General features: G+C 39.2%; 1 protein-coding gene across 5 annotated transcripts in view; it reads right to left on the minus strand.

Moving 5' to 3' along the window:
- LOC110074125 (opsin-3) overlaps positions 1–13,679 on the minus strand; it is a 100,771-nt gene that overhangs the window by 75,483 nt on the left and 11,609 nt on the right. For all 5 annotated transcript variants that reach the window (XM_072994538.2, XM_072994537.2, XM_072994536.2 and 2 more), the window contains one exon: positions 5,593–5,918. In XM_072994538.2, the coding sequence (XP_072850639.1) occupies positions 5,593–5,918 (326 nt within the window). The remainder of the gene's footprint in view (positions 1–5,592; positions 5,919–13,679) is intronic.

Genomic DNA, 13,679 nt, shown 5'->3' on the forward strand with positions numbered 1-13,679 from the left:
ACTATTGCAGATGCTCCATAACTATATAAGTAAACAAATCAGTTGCGGATACACTGCAAAAAGTGTAAAGTGATTCCTGTTACCTTACTATCACCATGTAACTTAATTATGCCTTACACAAAATTAATTATAGGTACCTCATAATTTGTAATTAATTCTTTCCTCTTACTTTATGAATATGAGAATAGAAGCATTCAGTCAGGAAGATTCAGAAGCACCGTGTATGCCCTCTTGTTTAATGCACAAACCACCTTCTGTAAGACTACTACAAATGTTGGTTGCCAAGACTGTTTACATTGTTGGCAGGACTCCAGCTTGTCATAAACAGAGAATATTTTTCATTCTAAGAATGGTTAATCATAAAAATCATGACCTCCTGGATGCATTTAGGCAAATGCTCTTCACTTTATAGATTTTTTTCAAAATGTAAAACACTATGTAGATGTTTTGCTGATGTAGTTTGAAGAGAAGTGGGCTCGGTGGGGCTGCAGCAGAACCACACATCTCACCATTGTATCTCTGAAATATTAGAGCACTGGGTCTATACTGGGCAAATATTTAATCCCTGAAGATATTCAGAGAATAGCTTTAGCTCTCACAGGAATCCTTTAAGTGTTAGCTCCTGGAATCCCATATTGCTTCTTTTAACGTTACTCATAATTTTAATTTTAAAATTCTCATGCAAAGGCCAAGCCTTGTTGGCCCAAATGCTTTGCACCTTACCAAGACTGGTCCTCCCTAGGGCTTCAACTGAAGAAAAATGTCACAGAAATTGAGGAGACTTCTGTCTCAATAAAACGAAAGTACAAAATGAAACCTTTCCATCTGCATTTAGTGTGTTGAAGAGCACTCTAGACAATATCTGCTTTTATAACTTTCTGAACAGAAAGTTATAAAAGCAGATATTATGTATCTCAACTTTTATAAGTTGAATGTATTTTCAACACTATATATATGTATATGTAAATGTATATATGTATATGTATATGTAAATGTAAATGTAAATGTATCTCAACTTTTATAAATAGATCAGTCAAACAAATATATATTTGTTTGACTGATCTATTTATAAAAGTTGAGATACATTTACATAAACAAACAGACTGCTAGATGTCGATTCTGGAAGCAAAATAATTAAGCCTACTGGTTAACAATCTGGCACGCAGTCTGTATGAGTGTCAGATTCAGCACCCTGGAAAGCGCACAGAATTATGATCTGGAAACATTACTTTTGTTGGACATAAACAAAATGTTCACATGAGCTGCCAGCCTCCCTCAAATAATCATGTTCCTTGAAATTTAATAACTCTGACCTCGTGCATGTTTGTGCAAAGAGAAAAGCCACTACTGAATTCAAAAATTATTACACAATCAAGAAATAGCATTATAGTCCTATTCTTAAAACACCAATTCTAAAGTATTAAACAACAACAAAGGAGGAATAATGTGATATGTATGTATGTAAATGAAGTCAGAATGAATGCACAGTCAGTCTTATACGCTTCTACTCCAAAGTCAGATCCATTCAATGTGGTGAGAAATATTCTCTGATAAGCACACAAGAAACTGCAGCCTAAAGACATCGGTCCTGCGCTACAGCTCTGGTGGGAGCTAAGGAGATCCTCCCTTGATTGAAATAAAAATCACTGTTCACAATTCATGTATCATCTTCACACCTTTGTTTTCTTATTCATTCGTGCCAGTAGTGACCCAGTGTTGCTTCTAGAGTGGAAGAATCAGCTGACAGGGTGTTGCCATTGCCCAGGGGAACCCCAGATGTTTCCACAACCCTCACATTCTTCAGTCCCTCTAAATCATCTGCTCATCACTGTCTTCACATTTGTTGCACCAAAATCTATTTTATTTATTTTATTTTATTTTATTGCCTGACTGTAATGGCTAATGACCTTCAGTTCGCCTAAAACCTCCTGTCTCTCCTCAGCTTTTAAGCATGCTGTCCCATTCCCATTCGACACTACAGTTTGGCCCATGATTAGATGTAGTGAATATAAATAGATGTAGTGTCTATTTATGGTTGTTAGGGCATCCCTTTGGCAGCATTCAAAACTTCTTAAAAACAAAGGGAAAGCCTAATGTATGTTATAAGCTTGGCTCTTAAATCCAGTGGTATTCACTTAAAAAGCAACAAGATTTTTCAAAAATTATACAGTGGACCCTCTACTTAAGGAATTAATCCGTATTGGAATGGTGGCTGCAAGTCGAAAAGTCTGTAGGTCGAATCTCCATTGACCTACAATGCATTGAAAACCGATTAATCCCATAACCAGTGGTTTTTATTCTATTTTTGTTCCATTTTGGGGTTTTTTCTGGTCTGTAAGTCGATTCTCCGGCTGTAAGTCAAATCTAAATTTTGCAGCCAGAGAAGTCTGTAACTCGAAAAGTCTGTAAGTCGAGCTGTCTGTAAATCGAGGGTCCACTGTAATCTACAGTATTAAATTAAATGTATTTTTTAAAATCTCAGTTTATAAATATCTAAAATATATTTCTTATATTGCAGAATCTTCAAAGGACAAGAACATGAATAGGATTGCTAAATACAAAAATTAGCTAGTATAAAGCAATCCAGGATCTAATATCTTGGCCAGTAATCAAGCAACAGAGGTATGGGTTTTATAGATGAGGGTCAGGTGTTACTATTTTTTGTACACTTCTTTCATTCATGGAAAGCAAATAGCAAATGCAAACTGAAGTCCATCAGGGACCAAAAACTTTTGTTAGATCAATCTCCTTTCATTGACAACAACATACTCATATAATCTCTCTGAGTTTCTGTGGCTGCTGCTTCACGCATGCTGTATTAATAATTCCTGAGTTACTACAGTAAGAATCTGTTTAGCTGAACATTTAATAATCTTAAGTATTCCAAATGATATGGATTACTTGATTGATATATTTTCTCACAGCCACATTCTACACCATCCCAGAAGTAATTTTTGCAGCTAATTTCTTAATCTTGATTTCCTATCGGTTCATAAATTAAAGCCCCGAAGAACTTCAGTATCTCTTGATGAAAAAAGATAAGCTGAAACTTACTCAAGTCTCAGAAAAGCAACAAACGAGCATGATTAGCAAATACATTAGGTTAGATCCAGAGTTCTTGTTCCACCTAACAGAATCAATCTCTCCGCTGATGTAAAAAATCAGGATTCAGCAGGACCTTCTTACTAAAGGAGTGGACAGAGCTTGGAAACATAGCAATTTCTTACTCTGACTCCTAGAATTCCATGGCTAATGTGGCTGCCAGCCTGATAGCCATTTTGTAACTCCCAGAACTCCTCGGCCATCATGACAGCTATGCTGGTTGAGATGTTCTGGGAGTTGTAGTCTCCACACTGGAGAAAGACTAGGCCATTCCTTCTTCCATTGTAGCTCACAACATCATATCACACACTTTCCAGGAGGATTCCCCAACCCTTCAGAACAGGCTTAGGGGATCTGAAAGACTAAAGAGGGAGTGAAATTTGAAAATGTTAACATCCTATCTTGTCTTCCAACAGGATGATCTAGTTCACTGGTTCTCAACCTTGGCTGACTCAGGAGTTGTGGACTGCAACTCCCAGAAGCCTTCACCACCAACTGTGCTGGCTGGGGTTTCTGGGAGTTGCAGTCCAAAAACATCCAAGTAACAAAGATTGGGAACCTAGGAGTTCCTAACATTTCACTTGGTGATTCTGTGGCTGTGGCCATGTCTGAGAGACAGAGAGAAAGAGAGAGGGAGAGAAACAGAACCAAGTCAATTCAAGAGCCTTTCACAGAACCTGCTGGTCTGCCGGTTCATTCATCCTTCATTGTCCTATATTCAAACAAGTGTTCACAATGTGTGCGGTACTCAGGAGTAAATGGAACTTATGAAAGAGGTGGCTCACCAAATCACCACTGATTCAATGGGCCTACTCTAGTTGCAATTTACTACTGGATTTCAGCTGTTGTTACACATGTATATTTGTGAAACAAGAGTGACTTGTGCCTTGAACTGCTTCATGGTCAAGCCAGTACATACAAGTCATAAAAGGCACAGGGCATTCTTTTTAATAATTTCCATGGATTTCCATAGTCCAGTCATAATCAAGATATGAGAGATGGTTTGACATCTACTGATTTATTGAGCCCTCATCACGCACATTCAAGATTCTTCCAGAAACTATAATCATTTCTGAAAACAGAATTATACTAAACAAAGGTTTAATATGATAAAAGATTTACTTTACAAGAGAGAATAGGATGGACCACTATGATAACCCCTCATTTCCCAGTAGGAGAGACACCTTATAGGAGCAGAGAAAGAAAAAAAAATGTGATTTGCCCACTCCTTTCAGGATGAAACCTCACTTTAACATATAGAAAGCACTTATTTGTCTCTCTGATTGTCAAAGAGGTCTGAGACACAAGTACTTTGATTAAAAACTGCTCTGGGTTCATCTCTGTGCTGTGAAGTCTGAACCAATGCCAGTCTCCTCCAACGCCACGTTTCAAATGAATCAGGGTCCCCCCCCCTTTCCAGCTTTCTTTATAGTCCAGCTTTCACATCCATATAGAGTAACGGGGAATGCTCTAGATGTCAAGCATTTGAGAGTCACAAAAGCCTATTGCCTCTTAAACAAGGAACATGAAATCAGTGTTTGGTTAAGATATTGCCTCCATCTTGGCTACTATACATGACAAGACAAATACTGGAACAGGTACAATGGAAAGCACAATAGAAACTTCAGTTATACTTTATAAAGTACAGTGATGTGGGGGGGGGCGGATTATGACATGTCATGATGCCTTCAAACATGATTGTTACTAATGCATTTTTAAAAAAACCACAATAACATAGAGGAATGGCAGACATCACAGTGATCAATTACAGGTAACTGACAAGGTGCCAGGCAACTTCCATGACTTTTTTTGTGTGCATGTAGATATCTTCCCTATTGTCAGTTTCAACATTTTTAAAAATATGAAAAATTTAGTAGGTTCTTAGTGGTCATTCAACTCTCAAAAATGTTCAAAATGTGCAAATGAATTAAATGCCAAATGATCCCATTGACTCTATAGATTGAAGCTGAGAACTCTTGGCTTGTATCATGGGGGGGTTAGTTCTTAAAATGTATGTATATGTCTAATATTTATAAGACCAAGCACTGTATGTTATGCTTATGCTGAAACTAAACAGGTCTGCCTGTAAGCTTTCAGGATCGGAGACTGACTGACTATTATATGGAAACTATTCTGTTCTCCGAAATAAAAATAATATAGATATTGGTGAAATAAATAAATGAAACAGGGACCTGTGGCCTTCTGGATGGACTGTAACTCCCAGCAGCCCCCACCAGAAATGCTATATGGTCAAGAACCATGGGAAATATAGTCCAACATTTGGAAGTTTTATCATCATTATCTTAGAACTGCAGGATGGCTGATATAAAAGAAGCAACCACAAGATGTGGTGGAGTTCAGATTCAAGTAAGGTATGCATAGAACCATAAGAAAAAAGGAACAAAAATTAGCCTTTCTGTCAGCAGAGGACAAGTTGTCTGAAACACAGTCTTTCCGATGGATAGCAGAAAAAGCCCATGGTGCTCTTACCTGTTTGACAGCGTAGAAAAGGCGTGCATAGCAGTATATCATGACCATTACTGGAAGGGCTAAGCAGAATATGAAGAGACAGATGATATAGGAGACCGACTCTGGTGTTTCGGAGGTCCATCGGACCGAACAGCTGGTGCCTGCTCCCTCGAGCCCATAGCTGCTCCAGCCAATAAGAGGTGGCACTGTCCAAATCAGAGAATATAACCAGGAGCCACCAACTCCTAGCAGAGCCTTCTGGTAGCTGGAGCCATGTTTATTGGTGAGAGTAAGAGTACTGTAGCGTTCATAAGACAGAATGGCCAGTGAAATCAGAGACACAATGCCTGCAAGAAGCATAAACAGGACATGCAATTAGGGAGTCAGTCGAGTGATTTCACACAGGAGACTGCAAGGACAGAAAGTGGCTGCATTACTACAATGCTGGGAAAAATTCCTTTTGTCCGTCCCTGCATTAGGATCTTACCCTGGAACCAAACATTGCTTTACTGACCCATTCTCTGAATAATCTGCTTTCAGTGTTTTTTTTCCCCAGGAGCAATTTGAGAATTACCCTCTTTCAATGTTTCTCTTTAAAATTTTCAAAATTCCTAGAATCGTCACATGATTTAATCATGATTTAATTCTCTTTACCAAGAGCAAATTCCAGAACCCCTTAGGAGGCAAACAATGATAGTTAAGATGGTATGAAACTGATTTAACTGTATGGTGTAGATTAATTTATCAGTTAAAAGAGATACTGTACTTTTCTCTCCTCCAAAATCTGTCCATGTAGGTTGCATGATGACTAAAGTGGGAATGAATCATGTGATTCACAAAACACCAACATTTCCTTCCTGTAGACTAGTGATGAGAAACATTTGACAGTCTAGACGTTGAATTGCAACTACCACCAATCCTAACTAGCACGTCCAATGGCAATGGGCAATAGGAATTGTAATCCAATAACAGCTGGAAGCATATACATCCCTCATCTCTGCTATAGATATTAATGGAACAGAGTCTGTTTCACATTCTACTCTATTCAATAACTTGGTTGTATTCATACTAGTTTGTAGACTATCTTTTAAGTAAAAGCCCTCCAAAGGCAGCTTTCAGCAAGTATACAATCTAATAATAGCTTTCAAATAAACAAATAAAATGGGGCTACTTGGGCACAGGACATATTTTCTGTGACTGTGGAGAAATTCAATCAATACAGCACTTACATGCATGCAATTCATGCCCTACCACATGAACATTTAGTAAATAACCAAGACGACACTGTTGAAGTAGCCCACTTCTGGTCAAAATAGTCTAATTATCTTAAAATTTTGTCTTTAATTTTACCTATATTTCATATGTGTCCATAATTAAAAATTGTGCAATGCTCTGATATGAATAAAAAATGAAAGAAGAAAATCTCTAAAACTAAAATCAATTATGAATAACAATGGCAGGCAAATTATTGTGAATAATTATTCAAGATGCAGGCAAATTATGGTGCCTGCATCTTGATAAGAAAGATGCAAATCTTTGCCTTGGTTTTCACTGCAGTCATTTTACACTAGCATAATCATTATGCTTTTCTCTCTGCAACACCATATGGGAGATATATAGATATTTTAAAACCTGCAGAACCTCACAGTTCTCTGTTCAACCCAGTAGGATTCTAAGTGTGCAAACTGTCAACTCTTTTAAAAGACATATCTCTCCGAGTGAAAGCCACTGCTTTAAAAATATATCAGGCCCCCAAATGTATCACTAACAAAACTATCCTATGCAAGTTTATTGAAAATTACATCCCAGTCTATTCATATGCTCTACTATCAGGCCAGTGTTTTAGGAGTACAGTAGAAATGTAAAGCAAGTAGCATAGATGGGTTTCATCTAGTCAGAGATAAATCAAGAGCTTAGGACATGCAAATATGTAAATGAGGACTTGAACATAGAACAGGAAACTGAACAGAACTGTAATACATAGAAGGGGTTTGACAGAAACTGGCGGTGAGACTGACAATCCTGCTAAAAACATCAACCCTTAAATCCTTTGGATTTATTATGCACTGCCAGGTGGTAGGAAGTATTTTAAAACAAAGTTCTGAGCAGGAACACTGACAACAAGGTGCTCCCACCAAGATCTACGCGGATCACCCACATGAGTCAGGAGGTGAGGCTGAGGAGCCTGGCGCCGAGGGAGGCCCGGAAGGAAAGGACTCAAAATTGGGCCTTCTCGGCAGTGGCTCCTCGCCTTTGGAACAATCTTCCTCCGGAAATTCGCGAGGCCCCAACGCTGGGTACTTTCAAATGCCAACTGAAAACATGGATGTACATCCAGGCCTTCCCCCCTGTCAACTACTGATTTCTTTGCTTTGCTATTTATTATTTATTTATTCCTGCACTATTTGTTATTGTTGTATGCTAATTTTTTATGTTTTTTTAAATTGTTTTTGATATTCTGTAAACTGCCCAGAGTGGTAGAATATACCAGATGGGCGGGATATAAATCGAACAAATAAATAAATAAATAAATATATTTACTTAGACTTTAAGTCTAGTTTAATTCAGCGGGACCAACTCCCAGGTAAACTGATGGTTGCATGAAATTATTGAAAGTAATGACGTTTGCCATCATTGATTGATTGATTTTATTTACATCCTGCCTTTCTCCCAATAAAGGGGCTCAACGTGGCTTTAAAAATTGTTTAAAAGACAAACATAGTGAAAGTACAATAAACTACATTAAAAAGCAATAGCACGTATTAAAAGAACTGAATTAAGTAATTTAAAACTATTAAAAAGAACACTAAAAAAGTTTACAAAGATCACATGCTCCTATTAAAACCCCTTCCTTGGAAGCCAAAGACTTGGGAGAAACTTTTGCCTGCTTGTAGAAGATTCTACCAAGCAGCCTGGTCTCCCTTTGCAGAAGAACCCACAGCTTGGGAGCAGCCACTGTGACTGCTCTCTCCTGTCCTCACCATGCCTTTTCCAACACCTTCACTAGATGGGTCTATGAGGATGGTGGGACTGAAAAAAAAGGACTCCTTATAAGGTCTCAAAAGCTCCGCTGACTCATAAAGGGAGGAACAGCCCTCCAGACAGACCCAAATCATTCAAGGCTTTATAGGTCACAAACAGCACTATGAATTATGCTCCAAAATGGACTGGTAGCACATAACATGAAATTTCTCGTCTCCTTGTGACCTGCTCTGATCTGACTGCAGCATTTTGGACTTACTGAATTTTACACATACTCCCCAAAGGGTGCCCCATGTAAGGCACATTATATGAATCCAAATGAGATGCAACTAAGGTATGTGGCTGGGTAAGACATTTCCAAGAATGGGTGCAGCTGGCGCACGTAACTGTGCAAATGTACTTCCGGCTACTGCAGTGTCTCAGAAATCCAGAATTAGCAATAAATCCAGGAATACACCTAAATTGGGAACCTGATTTTCACTGCTAGTGTATCCCAATCCAGCATAGGCTGAATCCCTGTTTCCTGCCGTTGTATCTGTAGCTGCTGCACGCTTGTGAGATACAAAAAACTGAAACAAAAAAAATCTTATTTTCAGTATCAAACCTGTGAAGAAGCATTTGAAAGCAAGCCAAATAGCTTCATCCCTTAATGGCTAACGTTCAGACTCCTTCAGACTAGCGCTGATATTCTCGTTGGAATTTTATTTACAATCTCACATGCTGTCTGTAATTGGCTGACTGGAAGGGACTTTTCCAGACTGGGGTGATTATCTATCCAGCAAATACCAGATGAGGCCACCTGACGAGTAGGTGAACTCTCACAAGCCCCCTCCCTCATTCAATATCAAGGTTTAATAAATAACTAAAGAGGGCTATGATCTACCAGGATGGTATCTGCTATCAATCTACTAAAATTAAAAGGAAGCCCTTTTTTACTGAAACAGGAACACAGATAATCACATAAGCATTTCCACCCAGCCAGTGGCAAAAAACATTCTGTGTCATAAAGTAATTTTTAAAATCAGCAAAGAATGTGATAACCAGCAGGGTTTGCTATGGATTATTTGTGTAAGTAATTTTGGTATCAGCTGTGAATCAATACGTGTTGTTGTGCATTGATTCACAAATCATTTAACAGTGCCCCAATTTGAACGATATTTCAATCTCTACTTCTGATTTATGCCATTTTGATATTTAGGAAAATACTAAGGTAAACAATAAAGACTAATCCTCTGACTTAAAAGAGTGAGGAGAAGACAAGGAAGAGCAAAGGATTTTTTCAGCAGTTCTGCAGATGAATTAAAAAGCACTCTTTTTATAGAAAGGAAGATTATAGGGCTGGTTTAATTGTGAGTTGACACAAGAGCTGGAACTATACCACAAATTGCTTATAGAAAAGCAAAGGTATTATTTAATGCTTAATAATAACATTTTAATGGTGCTTTCAAGTGTTCAAAACACTGCTCTGTGGAAAATCTAGCATATGTGCAATAACCCTGCAAGCAAAACCAGTATTATTACCTCCCAGCCTTGAACCAAGGCTGAGAGAAAGTGACTTGTCTGAGGTGAGATTCAAGCCTGAAACACAGCTCAGCCTTTTAGAGTCAGCTCACACATTAAGGCAAATGTGTGCTCCTTCTCACAATCTTATGCCGCCAGTCATTCAAACCTTTCAGGGCTACTACATGCAAAGCCATGCTATCTGCTAACAGGTCAATTATAAAACAAAAACAGGCTAATTTGTCAAATGCAGACTGATGCAAACTCCTGTAGAATACACAGTGCTTTCCTCTCCAAGAAGCTCTGCTTCTGACATATTAACTGGCCTTGCTGTTCCAGTTTTGTCATGCCATTCCACTGTTTAACGAGAAAGAGCAGATAATAGTGAGCCTCAGTGGGTGACTACACTGCAATATACTGTACTCCTCAATTACTCCAGGTTTAGCACAATGCAAACTGATTTAGAATACCCCAACTACACATTATTCTAAGCATGAGGGAAACTCACACTTTTCTTTGAGGAACTGTCTCTTTTTGAACACCCATCATAAGGTTGTTTATTTTAAACCAATCTACATTGCAAATTTTTTACCTGTTTCTGGCTGTATGAACAGCCACCTCATGGTATTTTTTGTTGGGGGGGGGGCATTCTCAGTGCTGATGTCTTAGTGATGTGTTTGAGGTGGTGCAGGTTGTTGTCCCACTGGGAAATCAGCAATTATACCTGTTTTTAAACTGTTTTCCTTTTATTTATTTTTTTAAATAAACTATTTGACTTTAGTGCTGCGTCACATAGGTGCTGGAATTTTTCTGTCTGCAACATGGATGCAGTGCTATGCCGTGTAGAAAAAAAAGACAGAAAAATTAACTCCATACAAATGCTGACTTATAAAGCCTTGAACAGTTTGAGACCTCGGAACCTGTTGAAACACCTCTCCCTGAGATCTACCACCTGTACCATTTGCACCTCCCAGGCTTTGATTCTGCAGGCAGCCCCTCAAGGGAGGCCAGGATGTCCACAACCAGGAGCTGGATCTTCTTGATGGTAGCTGCCTCTTTGTGGAATGCTCTACCCTCATGGAGGTGGCCCAGGTGGAGGTGACATTTAGAAAGCACATGGTGTGGTATAGAAATAAAATACAGTGGTGCCTCGCAAGACGATTTTAATTCATTCCGTGAAAATCGTTGTCTTGTGAAAAAATTGTCTTGCGATGTTCCCTATGCATTGGTCTCAAAAAAAAAAAAAAAACCTCTTGCAAAGCACGGTCATAGGAAAAAACGTCTTGCAAGGCACCATAGTGATCGCAAAAAAACAATCGTCTTGCGGGTTTTTCGTCCCGTGAGGCAATCGTCTAACAAGGCACCACTGTAAAATATGTGGAGATGGAGGCAAAATTTTTGTGGATACTGAAGTATGTACAGTATCTATTTTCATATCAGATGTAAGTTTATGTTACTGCTTTAGCAATCATCATCATCATCTTAGAACTGAAGAGCTGTAAGGGACCCTGTGAATAATCCAGTCCACTCCCCATCAAGGAAGCACAGTGAGGAACTGATCACCCAAGCTCTGGCTCCACATCCTAAACCGTTCCTCTAGCCAGCAGCTCTAATGCAAAATGTAAAATGTTTCATTGACAGCAGCATCTGAAATCACTCCCTCCAGCACATTTATGAACTTTAGAAATACAGAGGCCTCAGTTTTCTATAACCAAACTCATGAACATACCCCATGCTAAAAAAAGAGCTACAAACTGCTGCACCCAACATTTTGGAATCACAAACAATTATGATCTCCTGTACATTCCTCTCACGAAAATAGGGTTCGGAAATGTTTCTTACACATCTACAGCATGCACAGGAATTATTGTTCTCAAATTCTGCAGACTGCCTGACATGCAAATCTGTGTATGATGAAATTCTGGCAAATCAAATGAATACAAATGTGTCTTTAAAGCAATCATTCTCAATGTGTGGCTATATGTCCCCCCCCCGGGGGGGCGTGGCACATTTGAATGGAGCCACAGACTGGAGACGATTCTTCATACACTATTTTATAAGGTTCGTTATGCAACTTACTATACAGTCCTGAATCTGGCTTGTGTTTCTTTCATATTCTGTATATGGCTGTTTTGAATTGTTTATTATTTACCAAATGTAAATGTCCCTTTCGTTCATTTGGGGACATTATTGCTACTTTAAGAAATGTTCATTTAAAATACTGAGCTTTTTTTAAAAAAAAATCTACACATTTCTATTAGAAAGCAGGTGAAGAAAGAACCACTGTAGATTCTATGTGTGGAAATCTTCTCAAGATACATTTTCATATATGATGCCTGATTAACATGGGGAACAGAACTGTCCTAAAAGTTTTTAGATTATGGCCTTTGTAAGGTAGTCTGGGAAGCTTAAATTAGGAAGGTGGTACATATTACCCTACCAATCCTTCAATGGAGCACATGTCAGGAGGTGTAGCCATAGGTCTCAATGGCAGACATTTGGCTACACCCACTAATATCAATGACCCAAGGGGATCACTGTGCCCAGCCTTTCCCAGTTGTGGAAAACCATCAATAGTGTACACAGTTCGAAGACCTTTGACCATTCTGCACCTTCCCCATCCAAGAGGATGCATGGCAAAGTCAGCTCCTAGACCTCAGCTGCAGGAACACTCCTGCAGCTGGTCGTTGGGTGTGGAAAGCTTCACTTCAGGGCAGGATATAATGTGGGCGGGCTTTCCACTGCAATCCCCAATCAAAGATTAGCTGAGCTTCCTTTTTATACCATTTGCCTTCCTATCTGGAAGAGTAAAGAACTGTTGGGAGAGTGAGAACAGACAAAAGAAAATATTTCGTTACCCAGTGTGTTGTTAGTTTGTGGAACTCTTTGCCACAGGATGTGGTGATGGCATCTGGCCTAGATGCCTTTAAAAGGAGATTGGACAGATTCCTGGAGGAAAAGTCCATCGCAGGTTACAAGCCATGATGGGGATGTATAATCTCCAGGCTTAGAAGGAAGGTACCTCCAAATGCCAGATGCAGGGGAGGGGTCAGGCATCTAGTTGTCTCATGTGCTCCCAGAGGCATCTGGTGGGACCACTGTGAGATACAGGGTGCTGGACTAGATGAGCCCTTGGCCTGATCCAGCAGGGCTCTTCTTATGTTATGAAGTGGAGGGCAGGATAGGAGACAGTGAGTAACGGGAAGAATCATCAATCACTTTTCCCATAACCAATTGACAGAATGAATGGACTTGAGTGGGTCTTAGGGTGGCTCCTTTTTGAAGAGGCAGGGTTTGGGCAAGAGGCATTCCCTAGACTCTTTGCAAATGGCTATATCAGGCCGACAATCCTGAGGCTCCGCTTTCCTCTTTATCAGGCACGAAAGTGAATTGAGCAAACTAAGGAGTTACTGTGGAGCTAATATTTTACAGCAGCTGTGTAGATAAACTGGCCTCTGTTGTAGGCTCCTTTCAAATTCTTGTTACTGTACCAACAGACCTAGTGTGGTCTTGTCTGTTAATGTAACTCACTGCATAAGAGACAGATGAGACAGACAGACAAAGCAGAAAAGCGCAGATACCTGGAATACTATTTGTTATATTCCTTTAGCTGTCACATGATTAGT

Source organism: Pogona vitticeps, chromosome 3 (assembly GCF_051106095.1).
Source record: "Pogona vitticeps strain Pit_001003342236 chromosome 3, PviZW2.1, whole genome shotgun sequence".
Classification (NCBI taxonomy): domain Eukaryota; kingdom Metazoa; phylum Chordata; class Lepidosauria; order Squamata; family Agamidae; genus Pogona; species Pogona vitticeps.